At 45.8% G+C, this 18,638-nt stretch overlaps 1 protein-coding gene across 1 annotated transcript in view; it reads right to left on the bottom strand.

Annotated features, from left to right (window-relative positions):
* The window catches only part of DOCK3 (dedicator of cytokinesis 3), a gene marked incomplete at both ends in the record, with an annotated part of 286,944 nt that overhangs the window by 18,537 nt on the left and 249,769 nt on the right, over positions 1 to 18,638 (bottom strand). Inside the window, 8 exons of the mRNA XM_084248035.1 lie at positions 669 to 810; positions 4,634 to 4,738; positions 6,127 to 6,213; positions 10,256 to 10,404; positions 12,603 to 12,696; positions 13,115 to 13,175; positions 17,182 to 17,277; positions 17,413 to 17,439. Of these exons, the coding sequence (XP_084104161.1) occupies positions 669 to 810; positions 4,634 to 4,738; positions 6,127 to 6,213; positions 10,256 to 10,404; positions 12,603 to 12,696; positions 13,115 to 13,175; positions 17,182 to 17,277; positions 17,413 to 17,439 (761 nt within the window). The remainder of the gene's footprint in view (positions 1 to 668; positions 811 to 4,633; positions 4,739 to 6,126; positions 6,214 to 10,255; positions 10,405 to 12,602; positions 12,697 to 13,114; positions 13,176 to 17,181; positions 17,278 to 17,412; positions 17,440 to 18,638) is intronic.

Raw genomic sequence — 18,638 nt, forward strand, 5'->3', positions numbered from 1 at the left:
AGCCATCTTTATTGCAAGACAGCCTTTTACTACTCATTGGAGTGATTATGAACACATGGGAGTCCCCTGCCCTCCACTCTCTGAGGCGAGCTTGCCACAGTCATGGCGACTGTCATGAGGTTTCCAAGGAAGCTGTGTGAGGGGGATGAGGGGCACTGAAGGGAGTGTTTGCCTTCAGACTTCAGGTGCAGGCACTCCCCCATCTCCTTCCCCACTCAGCCCTGGGGCTCTGCCTCGTTTCTCCTGAAAAAGCAAAAACAAAAACTAGGGAGTGTGCAGACATGGAGTGGAACCAGACACAGAGCCTTGTGGAATCCCTGTGGCAGGTCTTGGTGGGACCCCACATGACCCTGGTACAGTGATTGCTCCTGGCTGCCTAGGAGGATGCCTTAAAAGGCAGGGTTGGGACTCAGGTGTTGATAGCAGACAATGTGAGGGGTAAAGGTGCCCCGCTGATGACGAGGCTCCCCCACACTCAGGGCTAACGGTATGCTGCGAATGCCTCTGTGAGGCACAAAGGCCCTGCTAAGGGTGTGGGTCAGTGATGAGGACACACTCTGGTGCAGGACTTACGTGTAACCTAGCCTATAAGCCAACAACACGGCATAGGGGCAGCTGGGCCCTCCCAGGGCCCCAGCCCTCCTTCCCCACCGAGTGCTGAAAGATACACTGGGCGTCACACTGCAGGATGGCGTCGTCAGGGTGGTTGGGATGCTGCATGGCGACGGCCTGTGGGAACTCGCTGAGCATCCTCTGTTGGAAGGCCTCCAGCCTCTCGTAGTCATGGCCACGGCACACATATTCTTTGTTCTGCCACAAACATTAGAGAACACTCTATGACTTGCCTGTAGTCTCCACGTCCACACGAGTGTTAGCAGTTACTCATGTCACAAACGTGTGAGGAGCCCTGTGGCAGGTGTGGGGCACAACACTCACTCCCTGCCCTAAGGGGAATGGTGGTCAGAAGGGAGAGGGACAGAAGAAGGGAGAATTGCACTATGAAGTGGCAGCCTGGGGGGAGGGAAGGAAGGCTGTAGGAAGCCTGGAGGCGGGCAGGGAACCTAACCCAGAAAGGGCTGCAAGGTGGGGGTGGGATTTTGGAGAAAGTCACACCTAAAAAAGGACCCAAAAAAAGACCTGAGAGGTCAACCTGGCTTAGCCTGGTAGAGAACCATGGGGAAGGGTAGTCTATGTGAGTACAGTCACTACCAGGACAATGGTCAAGACAGGAGAAGGTCCAGGTGGAAGGAAGGTGCATGTGGAGAATGTGGGAGGGTGGCTAAAGAGGTCTGCAGGACCGTGCCAAGGTGATCACTGTGGGCGCCATCAAATAATTTTAAAAAGGGAGGAGGCAACCAGTTGTGTGCTTCTGAAAAATCATCTAGGAGAAATAGTCTAAATGTTGTCCAGTCCAGTGGTTTATTGCAATGATAATAACCTCAATGGCAGCAATTCCTTTGCAAAATAACAGCAGAACAAAATCAACATCATTCTAACTACAGATTTCTTAAAATCCTGTTACCTTGTACTTGGTCTGGGTTAGATCTCAATTTTTCTCTTAAAGAACTGAAGCCGTAATAAGACATCCTCAACCCTAATGCACTGGTCACAGCTGGTCAAGAGTGAGTGGCTTGAGAAGATTCCTCTGAGCCCTTTGGTGACATCTGTCTGCCTACTCCATGGCCTCACCCAACCCACTCTGATAAAGTGATGTCAGGCATTGCCCCCTCCTACCCCATCCCTACCAGGGCCAGCCATAGGCTTCCTTCCCATCTTACTATGGGAGAACTCAGCTGAGGCTGAACTACATGTCCAGATGGATCAGAATAGAACAGTAATATCAGGAGGGAAATTAAGGTCAGGAGCAGCAGGCTGGCCTCTCTAGAAGCACAGAGACATTTCTAATCTTTTTGTCTTGATAAACAGAATAGACAAAGGTAATTGTGCAGAATGGGCTTTTTTATATAGACTCACAAATGCACAATCCTGACTAGTGTCTATTCATGGGTCAAATGAAGAGAAACAGAAATTCCCCCAAGAAGGGAAAGCTGGATGTTTTCCTGTCTCCATGTAGATTAGTAAATAATCACATTTGTGAAGCAAGGCAGGCAGATGGTCCAGGGAAATCAAGCTGACAGAGCTAAAGTAATAGATGGGCTATGTGTTCAGGGAAGATGAGGGAGGAGTAGCAGCCACATCTTCTGGGGAAGACCCAGAAGGAAGAAGGCACAGAGTATTGACCTTGAAGCTGGTTGTCAACATTAAGCTTGCTGGGATGGGAGCCTCACCAGCCACATATGACAGACCTGACTGCCATCACTCTGTACTTTGTCCTTGCCGCCAACAAGGCAGTTACCACCACTTGGACTTACTCCATTTGCTACAGATGAACTGAGCAGCTGAGGGAAGGGAAGGTAGCATGGGACTAGGCCAGGAAGATTTGTATGCATGAAACGTAGTCCTTACAGATGTTCCTTTGGTGGAGATGGGGATGGATTGACAGGTGACATTTACTACTACCCCTTGTTGTTCTTCCTCCATTACTGACACTCTCAAAAAACATGTTTGAGCATTCAGACTGTCATTTGCAAGCATTATTTAGATGGCTCAGATGCAGGTTCTATGTCAAGTCCTACTTGTCAGAAAATTCTGAAAGCCCTGAGACAGTGCTGTGCCCCGTGACATGTGCAAGGGGTGGGGGAGTCAGATGGAACATGCTGGACAGATCCTGTTTGGCAGGGATAGAAATGGGGGACATCAGGGCCTGATTTTATACTATCCAAAATAATGATGTTTTGGAAAATCTGGCTTAAGGTATACAAATTGTTTATGTAGACAAACAGAATAAAATGACAACAAAGAATAATTAACAAAGATAAAATGAGAAATTAGGTTATAAGGTCAGAATCACTAGTTTGTCAAGGAAGTTTTAGCTTCTAATTGTGTCATTTCTCCTTCCCCTTCTGCTTTCCTGTGCCTCCATTGCTGGAGTATGAGCTATGCTGATGGGGTCCACAAACATGCCACTCCTGAAAAGCCTCCAGTCCCTAGAAAGTGAAGCAGGCCCAGTCCTTCTGAGGAGGTCTTCTGCTCATTCATACCATGCTCTGGAACAGAATTAATCTCTCTGGGACCTACAATGAGGCAGAGAATACAAACTGCACCTGTCAGTGTTACTAGTTCCTACAGAAATCATTTTTACTTTTAGTCTAGAGTGATTACTGCCAAGGAAATGGGAAAGTTGACCTGTTTCATATCTACAATATGTTTAGCCTGGACTCTCTTGCTAGCAGGCTCTTTTTTTTTTTTTTTTTTTTTTAAAGATTTATTTATTTATTTATACAAGCACTGGGTACAGTCAAAAGCGCGGGAGGGTGAGAGAAATCACCAGAGCCAGAGCGGGGAGCAGAGCAGGCAGAAGGACCGAAATACACTGCTGAGGGGAGCAGCGAGCGGCAGGAGAGGTCTGCGCGTCATGCAGTTCCCTCCTCCGGTGGCCGGGTAGCAGCCAGGGATCGAACCGGCACTGCAGAGGCTGCGGGTAGCTTCGCAGCCCAGCACTCTACCGCTGCGCCACGGGGGAGGTCCTAGCAGGCTCTTTTTTTAAGCAGCCATTAAGACTAACTGACCTTTGATGTGATAGTAATCTCATTAGTACTCACTGGCTAAAGCAATTCTCTATCAAGATGGGATTGCAAATGTATCAAAGGGATCCTATGAATTTTTCCAGCTGTACAGGGAGATTTATGGACTTAAACTTTAGTAAGATATTGGAACAGAGGCCAATTAGAATTAGTCTTAGGTCTCAACTGCAGTCCCAGGGACCCTTCCTCAGCACAGTTTGGTTAAGGTCATCTGAGAATGATGAATTCCTATGAGCTACAACTTCTAAGCCCACGCTGACTCCTCCTGGAGCTTCTGTGTTGTGCTGAATAAAGAAAAATAGTAACTATTCAACTGGTACCAGTATGTCTACACTTAGTTTTCCCTCCCACTCTATCTATATCCCAGCCTTCCAAAATGGTAGAAATGACTGCCATCATCCTGGCTTAGAGATCTGGCTGTCTGAAAAAGGCTTTCCATAGCCAAATCCAAAGTTTGGCAGCTTACATGGGGCCCCAAGAGTCCAGGGGGGCTATCCTCTGGGTCCTGTCAAATCAGTAGTTCTCTATCCTGGCTTTACCATATACAGTGCAACTAGGGGAATAACCATCATCTTAGGCAACAAAACCCAAGAGGCCAGCCTAGTGCTTAGGTGAGAACTGTCCTGTATCCTGTCTGACTGAGAATAGTCATCAAGGAGGAGCAATTCCAGGCACTGGACACAATAGTGGGAATGTTTCCAAACATACCTATAGGACTATGTGAGACCCTGGTCATTTCCTGTGGGAACTCAATTGGTTTGGTAAGAAAAACTCCCTCACACATTCCAGGCAGCTACAAAGTAGTACAGCAGAATGAAACAATTTAAAGTGGGCAGCCAGTTCAGTTAACTAAAACCAGGTGCCTTTTGTTTACAGGTCAGTCCTTCAAAAAGAGGTGTTCAAAAGAAGACGAAAACAACAAAAAAAACAGGCAAGGTTATAAATTATGTATAAAATACAAGTTTTTTTGACTACCTGAATGAACTCACCCGAAGGAAGAAAGGAAACTTCCTGCCATAGAAGCCGACCCGAAAGAACTCAGGCTCTAGGCGCTGCTGTTCCATGATATTGTCATAGTAGCTGGCCTCCATTTTCTGTGAATGAGAAAGGCGATGCCTTCAGGTTGCCTTAATTATTACTGGCATCCAAAGCTGTCTTTTAGAAAGAGAACATAGCAACTCAATCTAGAGAGAAGTAACCCCTGGCCATGATCAGCCTTTCTCCAGGAGCTGAGAGATAGAAGAGGAAAACCTCCTCCTCCTCCTTCACTGCCATGTGATGGTGGGGTGAGGATAGGTCAGCCCACTGAGCCCAAAGAGGTACCTCTTTCCCAGTGTATGGATCCAGTTCCACAAAGACCCAGGCTTCCTGTACTCTCAGGGGTACATATTTAACATGAATTTTTTCCCCCAGGGATTTCTGGTTTTGACTGATATACACACTATACCAATTGACCCCTGGCTAGTAGTGTTGCTTATAGGTGTCTAACAGCAATTCTTAGTGCTGTTGCATATTATTCTAACTGCAGTACTCTTGTTCATCTATCATCTATCTAAAGATGCTAATGGAGTGAAGAAGGCTCAGTTGCCAGCATCACTGATACTGGTTCCAATTTAGATTTAAAATTAGATTTTAAACTTTAAAAGTTGAATTAATATCCATGACGTTTGGTACTACCAAGGCCAGTCTTTTTTAGTCTTGGCTCACCTGGCTTCACATTAGAAAAACTCACTGAACTTTGACTGGGAAAATAGCTCTAAAGCATTCATCAAGCCAGCCTGCCAGGGAGCAGCTGTCTTCAGAGACAGGTCAAGAAGCCAATGCTGGAGAACCACATCTGTTATACAGACCCAAATCCCAGTCTGGATCAGGGAATGCCCAGAGCTAGCCTCGTTGACAAGGGTATGGAAGGAGGATAAACTGAGACCACTGACCCCTCTTTGCCAATGAACTCAGCAGCTGTTATGATTCAGAACCCAGGACTGGCAATCAGAAGAAAATTGGTAGACACCCTCAAAGTTCATGGGGGCATTTTGTTTAATCTTTTAAAAATATATTGCTTCAAAGAAGGGAGTAAAAAGGTACTTGAAAATGATTGTAAGTGAAAGCAGAGGAAGATTGTATAAAGTTTTCACATGAAGTATCCTTGAAAAATATCATTTAAGAAAAACTTCTTCATAAAGTTGAGCTGCCACCCCCACCTTGAAGCCTTCATCCTATCAAGCTATTGCTGCTTCTCCCTTCCCTAAGCCCAGTGGCCCCTGGGGTCTGGATCATATACATCATATGTCATGTGTGTGTTTTGGTTCCCCAGTCAAACTCCAGGTGTCTTGAGGGCAAAAACCTTGGCCTCTGCTTCTTCTATACTGCCAGAGCACTAAACCAAGGGTTGCACCTGCAATGAATGCTCATTCAGAAACTGATGCCAGGAAAGTGCTGGCACTTACTGTGAGGCCTGGGGGAGGGAAGGGGTAAAACTCACCCGAATCCAGCTTAGGCTCTGGTAGTCGTAGAGGCTCTCATACTGACATGCCAGCTCCCTGCACAGTGGGATACCAAATTCCCAGCTCTGCATCAGAAACAGAAATAAAACTTCAACACCTCAGACATTCTCATCTTTCCTCCTGCAGCTCATATATCACAAAGAACATGTGCTCAAAACCAATCTGTGAGGCATAACATATAACACTGGTTTTCCAGCATAAGACACAGCATTTAAAGTTTGTACTCAAGTGTCTCCACCACTGAGAGACCTTTCCCTGACTACCTGGTCAAGAACAGGCACTTTCCTATCCATTCTTTGTTTCATTGCTCTGAAGTTATTTTTAAAAAGTGCTTTTTTTGTTGTATTAATCTCAATGAGATAATAAACTGCATGAGGGCAGAGACCCAGCTCACTTTATCCTCAGAGCATGGAACATTACCTCATCCTCAGGCATGAGCAGGTACTCAAGATTTATTTAATGAGTTAATGAAGGAATTAACACCTTTAAAAATATATACATAATTTTATTACAATTAAAAAAAACAACACTGCAACATTCTAAAATTCCCCAAATTTACTACTGATTCTATTCTAACAAGTTTGCTGTACTACCATATACAAATCAAGAAGTTAAAGAAGCCATTAAATACTTAGAAACATTTAATATGAGAAGCTTTAACATAACAAAATCTAACCATCTCAAAAACTATAATCTGCATTTAAAAAATATTGTCTCTATAAAGAAGCTCATCAGCTATACAAACATCTATAGTTTTTATACTGAAGCTACTATTGAGCTGCACTTGAATTTACTTTTATCATTACTTTTTGCAGCAAGTCTTTGGCATCATATAAGCTGACCAATAAATATTTCAATGCAAATGTTTAAACAATAAGGACTATATTTTAAAAAAATGTTATTGAAATAGCATTAGGGAGAAGGACAACACTATTTCACTCGCGAGCAAAGAAGACTGAAACAAACCAAAGAGAATTTTAAATAAATATAGTCTATTTAAAATATAATGCCCCAACATAATGTCTCTGCCTCAGTGCGCTAGAAAACTTCTTGCACCCCCGCACTGCAGCTTTTAAGGGCACACATGGCAGTTCTCTCTCCAGTTCCAAGTGCTGCTTCAGCAGGTTTCAGCCAAGGGCTCACAACAGAGATTGCCTAGCAGGCAGCTCCCTAGGGGCGGGCTAAGCAGCTGAGCTGTGTGCAGACTGCAGGCCAGCCTGCCAACAATGGCCTGTGGGGAACTGCTCATATAAGTGATAAGGGCCCCATGTGGGGCTCAAGGCACTCTGCCTGCTGACAGTAGCTTTCAGTAGAGCAGGTCTTCTCCCCACTGGGATCAATGCTCATCTGCCTTGCTGGCCTCTCTGCCCTAATTTGTACCCTGCTGCTCCAAGCTCTCCCCTCCTTCCTAAATATCTTGAGATAATGAGTCAGGACCAAGAGTTTTAAGATACTCTGGTAGCCTTGAGAGGCTGAGCTGGAGCACCTGAGGATCTGGAGGCTTTGAGAGTTGTCTCTGAAGATGGGGTGGGGGGTATATGCTGTAGGTAAAATGCATCCCCATCTACATCTTTTCTCTTGATTTACTTCTTTTGGCAGAAGGCAAAAGATTCAGATACCTTACCGGTATCTGAATCCAATCACTGCCACTAACTCTGGCAGATGTGTCTTTTACACATCCTGTTGGCCCAGCCCTCCAACAGGGATGGCATGAAAGTCACACTGACTTAGGACTCTAATCAAAGTGGAAAGGAAGACAAAGGCCTGGGGCTCCAGAATGGCAGTTTTTGTACTTGTTTACACACAACATATTAGAAGCAACATTCTTGTCATTCTTTATAGGAGTGTGGGCAATAGCAAACCCTTAGAGCAGGAAAGCCCAAACCCATTTCCACAGAGAAGGCTGTTCCAGTTCTGATGGTTTGTATGCCAGATAAACAGGGGCAAAGAGACCTCTCTTCAGCTTCCCTTCCTGTCTCCTTCTGTTCTGGGATGAAGGACCGGCTCCTAAGTTCAAACACCCACACCCTTCTTTCAACACCTCTCTGCTTCATCCTCTTCCTTTAGTTTCCCTCTCACCTTGTCTGACCTGGAGAGCTAACTCCCTGTAGCCAGAGCCTGACACATCTTAGAGCAGATTCCTAAACACCTCCTCATTAGGTAGAATGGCCCAGGATTAGGCTATGGTCACAAGTTGAACTTCTGAGTCCTCTAGGTACTCAGGATATAAACATAGGACCAGAGGGGGCTGGGTTGCCTGTCTAAAGAAGATACCAGAGAGGCTGGGAGAGTGTGGAAGCCAGAAGAGTTCTGGCTGTGAGGCAGGACTGCTGAGGGCTGAAACCCCTTTACCTACCCCTCCCCCAGACCCTTCTTTTTTGCTGGCTTGGTGCTGCCACGGTAGCTTTTCTTCTGGCACCAAGAACTACAGAAACACTTTTCCTGCTGCAGCCAAGTTTTGCTTTCTGTAGCCATTATAAAAACAAAAACAAAAACAAAAAAAAAACAAAACACAAACCCTGAATGCTTTCAAGAAGAACCGGTTAGTCTTACACACAGAGTGTATCAGGTACAGAGGCATGGGAACAAAGTTGGACCTTTTGAATAAGCCCAAGAGAATGAATCTGGTAAATACCGCCTTGAGGATGAGCCATGAAAGGCTTCACCGAGTGGTCTGTACTCAGCACAGAACCTGACCCCCCAGCAATTCACAGCAGAAGTGCTGCTGAAAGGGGTGGGAAATCCCTGAGACAGTGGTCTATGGAACCTCCCTTTCTGCTCATCTATAGTACATCATTCTCTTGTCTATACTAATCTTTAAACCTGCTTTTCTAAACATTACATGAAGAGGAGACCATTAATGCTTACATGTCCCACCGTAGGTGCAATTAGATCAGCATAACTCTCTGTTTCGTACTCTGTGCCCATAGAAAGAAAAGATAACTAATACACTAAAAGCACTCATTTAAACTCACACCGTGCTTATGCTGGATTCCCTCTGAGTGGGAAGAGCTTGCTGGGAATGTGGGTAAGTAGGTGGACTGGGTGACAGGAAGACAGGCCTAAAATTGTGCTGGTTTGGGGCTCTAAGTCCAAGACCAGCAGGAGAGGAGGCTTTGGTTGGCACTGTGGATTAGTTACATGTGGCTGGCTGAGCGCTGAGCAAGTGCCTCCCTTCTGGGCTAAGTTACACGAGAGCTTCTGTGATTTGGGAAAGTACTTACTAGTACATTTCCTGCAAGGGTGAATCGTGAATGTTTTTGACAAACACAGAAGTCATCTATGTTATGTAAAACTGATGAATATTTTCTGATGTATGGGTCAAAATCATTAATGTTATTTTTTTTATGATGAGAAAACATTGAAACAATTTCCATTTGAGTCAGGTGTTCACAGACAGTACAGTGCCTTGAAGGATCCTATTTCAGCTTTTCAAAGAAATGCTCAAAGCAGGGTAATGAGAGGACATCTCTGGCAAATTATGCAACCTCAGTCTTTCCAGCGTGTGGATCATACCCAATGGTAGGCTTGCTCAGAGAGTCCCTGTAAGGAATGGGAGCAGTATGACTGGGAAACCCCAAAGTAGTCTGAACCAATGTTAACAATTCTACAGAATCAAGTTTGGTGGAGAATAACTCCAATGAGAGAAGCCCAGGCTGTGAGGAAGGAAATGAAGATAAGAACATGCACCATTAAGAGGCAATACAGGCCTCCTTTGGCTATGGCTAAAATCCATTCATTTTTACAGTTCATATGTTCTATGGCAGATTAGAAAGCTACACAATTTTTTAAAGTAAATCTAATAAATATAAGTGGGGGCTCAGAGCTCTGGCTGTTGGAGTAGTAGCATTTATAGATATACAAAGTGGCTATGTGGGGACAACTCTTATACCCCTTATCAGGAACTGACTTCCAAGCTACTGAAGATGTTATTTTTTTTTTCTCCAGAGAAAATCATGTTGCCTCCAAATCTGACACATGTGTTTGGGCATCCACCCACTCACAGGCCCACACATCATTCTGCAGTTGCTGCCATGCCCACATTGTCAAGATGCCATGTGCACTGCAGACACTGAGGGGCTGAAAGGCTTGACTCATGCCACCTACCTTGCCTTTATTGAAGTAGTGGATGATTTTGCGGCACAGGCCCTCTTTCCGCTGCCACTCTGTCTGGGATGGGTAGTGGAGGAATTCCCGCAGTGGCCGTTCTTCCCACTGCAGTAGCTCACAATAGAGGAGCAATGTGAATGCAGCCTCTGTAGAGAGAGGCAATATGGAGGTCCAGGTGCTTTGCCTCAGGGGCCCAAGAGCAACCTGGTGCCAGGGAACTGGGCTAAGCAGAATACCAGGGTAAGGCATGTATAGTCCAGGCCAGGGACACAGATGAGAGTGAGGGCCCAGCCAGTTAATAACTCTTGACCACACCATGAAGAAGCCAAAAATCCTGACAGACAATTTGATTCCAAAGCCCAGTTACCTGTTTTGGGTTCCAGATAAAATATAGTCCAGTTATCTGTGAGTCAACACACAGGTTACCTTCCTTTGGGAGAGACAGACACATCAGAGAAGGTTCCTGGGTTCCTTTTTACTTAATTGACTATGCTAGAGGTGAAAAATGACCATGACTTCTCTCAGCTCCCCCTAAACTAACCTCAATGTCTCCAGCTCAATTTTATGCTCTCAGTACAGCCCTGGGAATGATACTTTCCCCCTTCCTCTCTACTGTTTTCTAGACAGATCAGAGAGAAGGAGTGTGAACGACGGTAACTGCGTGATGGGACCATGCTGATGCTGACCCCAGGGTGGAGGTCCAGAGACACCTTATGTTATATGTGGAAGAGTTAGAGAGGATTATATAAAATGGCAGCAGCTAAATAGGGTGGCTCCCTAAAGTCTAAGGAATGAGCCACACTGAATTATATCCATTGCTCAGGGTCCTGCTACAATCTATTCTTTCCTATTCTTTTAGATCATTTTAGTGGGTATCTCCTATTTGCAAGTTAATTAGTTTTAACTTCGGCCTGGCTTAAGGCCTCACTCAAGTCTGCTCCCCATTAGAAGAAACTCACTTCTAATTTATTTTGTGAACCATCTCGTTTTGACTAGGCCCACACTGCCTGCAGTCACTCTCCAGGCCCCTCCTCACTCTTGCTTCTTTGTGCTCTGGCCACAGAACCGTCCTGCTGGTATGCCCATGCTTGTTCACTGGATTCAGTTTGCCCTTTATCTCAGGGGACAAGTCTGTGAGGCACTCAAGGCTTCCCTTTGGAGTTCAGGGAACTATGAAGTCTTTTTCTTCCCTGTCCATATTATATTCTTTTCAGATGTCATTCCCAAGGGCACTAGACACAGGCTCAGTGTCCTCTCTCTATCTAAATCCTTGACCTAGTCTCTTAGCTATGGCCTGCCTACAGGAGTTTAGTAAATGACCACAGACACATGGAACTTATTAGAGTCAATCATTTCCTTACCCTTTCAGAGGGTTCTTAAATGAAGTAGATGCACATAATGGCAGATTAAACCCAATAATTTCAGATTTAATTCTTGCTTAACTGTGTGGCCAGGAAAGGCGGCCTCTATACCAGACACTACTTAACATCTAGAGATAAGAAAGATCCTGTGTTTCTACAAAAACCCATCTAATTTTGGTAGTGTTTATGGGTAAGAATGACTTGATTTCACTGGTCTATCCACAAATTCAAGTCCTATGGCCCAAGCGCTAAGACTTAGAGTCTGGTCACTGTAACAAAAAAGGTGGTTATTTTGGGGGAACAAGGTGATTAGACAGGGCACACACACACATGCATATACTTTCTTGTCTCTGAGTAGCTCTCAGTAAACAGTGTGACAGGCATGTTAAAATGTTTTTTAAATTTGTTCTATCAGGAAAGGCTTAGTAGTGGATTAAATTGTAGAAACAATAAAAGGGTCCCATCTGGCCTGTCAGAATGCCAGACAAATGCTCTTCATACTCTCTGCTGGGAGCTCAACTGCTGTGCGGTTGCAGGGAAAGAGTCTAGGCAGGTCTGCTAGCAAGTTCAGAAGTCCTAGGCTCAGCAGATATTCCTGAGCTATTATCTCATTTAACTCAAGCTCTCACTTAACTCAAGATCCTAAGAAAGTCTTTGCTCATGAGGAGGGACAGTGAGCACAGAGGTGCTGAACCTGGCACACCAGGTTTTCAGGTCACATTTGAGATCTCAGAGGGTGTGGACAGAAGGGCAAGGAGAGCGGTGCAGCTTCAGGCAGCAGAAGACATGACACTCAGGCACAAGCAGAAGTTCTGCCTGCTTTCTCTCCCTGAGGAGCTAGGGGGCAGGAGTGAGGTGAGGGTGCTTCATGGGTCCCACACTGCTGAGATCTGGCAGGCACCATCCCAGAGCCTTTCTTTGCCAGTTGTGCATATCACCGGGTCTGCCCTCACGGGACACATGATTCCTCCCCTCCCACTCACCTGTGTAGTTTTCAGCCTGCAGATGCATGTCACAAAGCTTATGAATGTAGCGGATATACATCTCTTCTTTGTTAATCTCAGATTTGTAAAAGTTCTGTAAGAGAGAAGGAAATAAACATAAAACTGAATTTCCCCGTTTTGGTCACACCTGCGCTCCAGGCAGTTGGTCAAAGCCATGTGTGTGCTGGGCAGGAGGAAGAGGGCAGATCATGGAGGTAGACAGCATTAGAAGAGAAGGGACCAGTCAGAAGGTATACCTACTAGGGGTGGAATTACTGGCAGCTCTGGGCAGACTGAGAATTAGGGTATGTCAAGGCTGGCAGGACCTTGCCAAGAGGACAGGCTAGAGCACTGTCCAAAAAGGACATTTAACTCCTTTTCTCAGTGGGAAGGTGGCTGATGAAGTGCAGGTCTCTGAGGTACCAGTAATGGAACTGATGCGTTGACTCAAATGCTTAGGTTTATAATCACCGCCTGTAGAAAGACCAAGCTAACCACCCATGTCCTCTTACCATCAGGTTAACAGTACAGCCGATCTTCTTATTCTCTGTTTCCTCTCCTTTCATGCAGTCTCTGGAAGGGAGAGCACAGATGAGTGTCCCATGGCATGAAGCAGCGCCTTTGAGACAACACAAATTGCAGTGCCACTGAGGCGTTAGTATAACCAAGCACCAAATTAGAAGGGCCTTTGACAGGAACTGCCTCCACAGATGACGACTGTACTGTGAGCTCCCTCTGAGCTTTAGACCCACTGTTACGGTTCAAAGATCTCTAATCAACCAAACCCACTGCTCTGCTGGCAAAGTGTAGAGCTCAGATATTTTGTCAGGGCATTAAGTGGCACCATACCAATGTCCTTAGCACAGATGAGTGTGTAGGTAAAGTAGAAAGCTGAATCCTCAAGTTACCCAAATGGGAGGCACAGCTTTTCTTAAAGGGCAAATTTCATGTTATAGGACAGTGCTGATGAGAAACCAAGATGCTCCACTCCAGGCACCAGTTAGCTTCAGGACCCTGTGCCCACACAGCCATGGCATGGCCACCACATTCACTACCACCCTGGATGCTTCTCCTTGTGGTCTCCGTCCCCCTCCAATTAGCAGCAGTAAATCTGGAGCTTCTTTCTAATTTAGAAGTAGTTCTGTCAGGGCTGAGCTATACTCGTGCTGAGTAGGGCTGAGGATAGAAGGGGTCAGAGCTGGCCTATGAGACACAAGACAATAGGGACATGGAGAATGGATCCTTTCCAAGGGATAGAGGGAATGTTCAAAGCCAAACTTCTCTGGGAGGAGAATGAGAACCAGACTGGTAAATCCAGCAAGAAACCTCCTTGTATACATAGCCAGCCAATGTCCCATTTGTACTCCATGCTACTCTGGGAAATATATAGTTCCTTATGCAGCTGTGTTATCAGCTCTAGGGAAAGGCTGCATAAGGAGATCTGGGTACCACTAGGGTCAGGTGGAGAGTGTGCCTTTGCTTTGCTCTACTGATACACACAGGGCCAGAGAAGAACATCACAGCTGGGAGTCAGGAGCCTGTGGCCAAGTCATTATGATGAACTCGGTTATCCTCACCTTCCAGCTGTAACCTTCGAGGTAACTTCTTTGAAAGAAGGGACAGTGAAAATCCACTCCACTTCTATGCATTCTGCAAAGCCAAGTGTCCTTTCTCCCACGGAGGGTTACTGTCAGAGCTAGCAGCTCTGTGGTGTTGGGAATCAAGGCCCTTCTTTCTGGGTTTGCTGGGTTAGCACATTTACCCCATAAAGCATTGGTTCCTTTGTAGTCAGATAGAGGGGTCCTGAATGTGACACTGCAGAACCTGTCCTTTAGTGCTAGCAGGGACAGGAAACTACTGTGATTTTTCAAGAGGAGGGAACTTAAGAGCCATGATTAACTTGTTCCAAGCAAACCACAAGGAGGCAGGAGGCACCTGTCTCTCCAGTAAGTTGGTACCACAGAGGCCAGTGAGATCTGGCACTTAATGATCTGCTTTTTCTAGAAAGCATCTGAAACATTTACCAAGGCATTATCTTCCGCTTGGCCATAGTCAGAACTTTGCAGTAAAGTCAATGAAACAGAAAAGCACTGGCCTCAACACTGTAATGCCAGTGGCATTCCTACACACAACTGCTCTTCCATGCACTGCTAAAAGCAGAGTCTTCTGTGTGGCTTTGTATTACTTCTGTGTGTCACCAGAGAGGACATCTTTTAAAGTCCCTGACTTGGGCGGAGTCACTGATTCCCCTTTCATTCTTTCTCTGGAGGATGCGCATGGAAGATTCTTCTTAAGCATCTGGCTGTGGCTGTGTGCAGTGGGCTGGCTGTGGCCTAGACCAGTGGTTGGGCAACCTCAGTGTGACTGGGGGGGCTTAGGAAAGGCAGGCTTTATTACCTCTAGTCACCTCTTCCAGGTGGATGGTGCACTTATGCATCCTAAGGGCTTGGCAACTCTAGCTCTGTCCCTGTTTGTTTGAGGCTCTACTTCCTAACCTGGGAAATAGAGTTGCTATTGTTTGTATATATTTTTAAACTTTCAACTACTATTTTCTTAGTAAGTTCTCACTCAGTTGAACTACACTGGGGTAGAAGAGGATTCCTTGGTTCTTGCTTGGTCTTCCACAGTCTATTCAGTATGTACTGCACATCTCACAGGGAAACATCAAGCCTCCATGCAGGGAGGCAAGATAAGGTCCTGCCCTCAAGGAGTTATCTTTCTTCTGTTGGAGGAATCAGAAAGGTGATGAATAATCATCATCCATTCATGTGCTCTTAAAGAGGTGTGCACACTGACCTAAGCAAATTCCTGGCTAGGAGAACCACCTTAAGGGGCAGGTTGGAAGACAACTTTTGGAGGGCATAGCACAAGAGATGAATGAAGGAAAGGATGTGAATGGTGACAACATCAATGAGGAGCTGGGGCATGACTCTGGAGTCACATATAGGTGATTCTGGCAATGGCACTTCCTTGTAATAGTGTTTCCTCATTGTGAAAACAGATAATTCAGTGATGCTTATGGGATTAGAGACAATGTTTCCAAAGCACAAAGCACTAGGCATGCTTTTAATAGATGGGAAACACCATAAACATCAGTGTTTCCTTTCATGACAACAGGAGCAGCACTGGGAGGTTGGGACGGAGGGCATGGGTATTGGGAACTGGCAGGTGATAGGGTGGGAGAGATGGTCAAAGGCCTGTATATGAAGAGCCTTTGGTATCTTGTGAAAGAATCTTTGTTTTATAGGTAACATCATTGAGACAAGAAATAGAGGAGAATGAAATTGGAGTTGCCTGTGCAAAGTAGGTAGAGAAATCAAACAGGCAGTTAGAAGGAGGCCTTGGGGTTTAAGCCATTTGCTGCCCTTTCTGGTAGGTCACAGCAAATAGGGCTGGCCTTTATGAAACACTGCAGTAAGGGGGAGGTACAGAGTTTTGTCCACTCTCTTCCCTGTCTGAGGGCAGGTGTGGGAGAGGATGGGGGATGTGGCATGAACAAAGGAGTTCTTTGTTCTAACAGGGGCCCCCAAAGGCCACATGTATACTCCTAAGGTCCCAGGAAAAATGAACTGAAGCTCTCACAAGCACAACTGTGCTACAGAAAAGGGGATGCTCAAGATGTAAGCACATTTCTTAGGAATTACATTTCTATATCCAGGCCAGTGTAGTTGACACCTTCTTCTGCACATGCAGGGTCTTTTGCATAGCAGAAATCTCCATATAGCAGTAGCGTCTATTCAGCAGCAACTGAACGTGACTGAAATTCCCTAATTTCCTGATCCATGGGTTGAAAATGCTCACCCTTGGTGTTTGTGTATTTTAGGGCTGGGTTCCCTCTATAAAGCCTCCCTATTTCTTATAATAACCTTCCTTGAGGCTCACAAAAAGCACCTTTAGTCACCACCTGAACTCTGATGAGAGAATAATATGGCTGCAGTGGTAGCTTCATGTCTTTTTAGACTCATTCAAAAGTCATGATGTGACTGAAAAGCATGGAATGCTTTTGTGAAAAAAAAATTTACTGAACTTGCAGAATGATCAAAGCATAAACCTCTCTCAGCTCACATGCTCCTTCCACTAATCTGCTCATGGTCAGGACCAAGGGACAGAAATAAGTATTAGGGTAAAGAATTGAGGCATGGAAAAGTATGACCCCAGTCTCTAGGAAAGCCAAATGAGAGTCCCCTGGTCATTCTGTATCATCTGCCATCTGGCTTTGAGAAGGTCAGCCCTGAACACCTATGGTTGTTCTTGCCTTTTTCTGGAGGCAGCCCTTCTCTTCCGCATGCTGTGCTCATTCTTCTCTGAGTCTTGACTTTTCCGAATGGAAGGCCAGACAGATATATATCCCTCAGATGCCTCCTGGGTACATGTGTCCATATCCAAGGGGATCCCAGGGAGCCCTTGCCTACCCCGGGAGAAGACTCCCTTTTCTCTCCTTGGCCATGACATCAGTACTCAGTTACCAGAACATTCTCCCCCATAGGGGAAATGATCTCAGTTTTAAAGTCAGGGGATATCCTTGCTGGGAAGAGTATCCTGACCAGAGACAAGGTCAGGCAGGTGCCTGAGAAGATACCTGTAGTCAAGAAGGCGTTCCATGAGGCGGGTGACTGAGGTCACAAAGGAAATGCCAGTCTCACGCCATGTTTCCTGTTCAACCTTCTCCAACAGGCTATTGGTGGAAAGACAGGGGAAACAAACAAAAACACAACTCATGAGCCTCTCCTGAGCAATACAGTAAGGTCCCAGAGCCTGTGGGGCCTGTGATGGATCTGGAGACAGCAGACTTACCACACTGCGGTCTTACCTGGGGTAGGGCCCAAACAGCTGGGTTCTACTCCATGAAGCAGAAAGCAAAGACAAGGCAATTATTAAACTGACAGCAATAATTGAACATATCTTCCTGCACAAGTTACTGTACATATTTCCCTAAACAAGTTCTTAAGGATGCCACTGAATAGAAGGGGGGGGTGGGTTTGCAAAGCCCAGCTCCTTTAGGTGTACAGTTTGAGGTCTGTTTTGAAGAAGCAGCTGATTAAGAGCCCACTGAGGGATGGACCTGGCTTTGCCAGTTTGTTGACTGCCTCTATTACTGATTAGAGGCATCCTCAGCAAACATACAAACCAACCTTTTCATGTAAATCAAGGGAAAGAATCACACCAGTCTTGAGGGCCCAGCATGAGGAACAATGAGTCCAGAGTTAAACTTAGTTGTGCACACAGCCAGGGTAAACTTCCAAGCAAAATGTACCAGAGTCAAGAGCTAACAGCCCATCCTTTTCTCACTATGAGTCCATGCTCCCGATACCACAGGGCAGCCTTTGACTTCTCCGAAGAGCCTGGCTTCTGAGATCCTCTGCCTTCTCAGGGGTCTTTCTTAGGGGGTAATGACCTGCACTCTTTTTGCTTGCTCCAGTTTCAGGTTTCATTCCTGAGTCCCTTTCACACTCTAACTCCCTAAGGTCACAAAAGTCACCTTGAGCGGAGGACCCAGCTAGAGACGCTGCACTGGGGATTCACGGCCAGCAGGGTTGCAGGTAATGTGCCACTATGATGTTGGCTGTCTTCCCACACAGAGCATCTGGCTGAAACTAGGCTTCTGGGAAGGTAGTTCCCATGTGACCCATGATGCTAGAAAGGAAAGCAGGGCCATGCACTCTAGCCTCTGAGCTCTGTGGATACAGTCACTATGTCAGCATTTCCCAAATTGTTCTACAGAGTTCTGCGGTCCCAGAGGACAGGGAGAGGTACTCGGTGAGCAAACAAGCACAGGTGGGGCTGGTCACTACACCTTTCTTTTGGAGATTTTTCACATATTTCTGCACTTTCTTTCTTTCTTTTTTTTTTTTGAGACTTATTTATTTGTGCATACAAGAGCTGGGGCAAGGCCAGAGGTGCGGGAGGTGAGAGGATCCACCAGAGACAGAGTGGGGAACAGAACAGGCAGATTGATCAAAGTACACTGCTGAGAGGAGCAGTGGGCGAGACAGGAGAGGTCTTCCTTGCCATGTGGGTTTCTCCCTGGCCAGCCCA

This window comes from Talpa europaea (assembly GCF_964194135.1).
Source record: "Talpa europaea genome assembly, chromosome: 11".
Taxonomy (NCBI): Eukaryota; Metazoa; Chordata; class Mammalia; order Eulipotyphla; family Talpidae; genus Talpa; species Talpa europaea.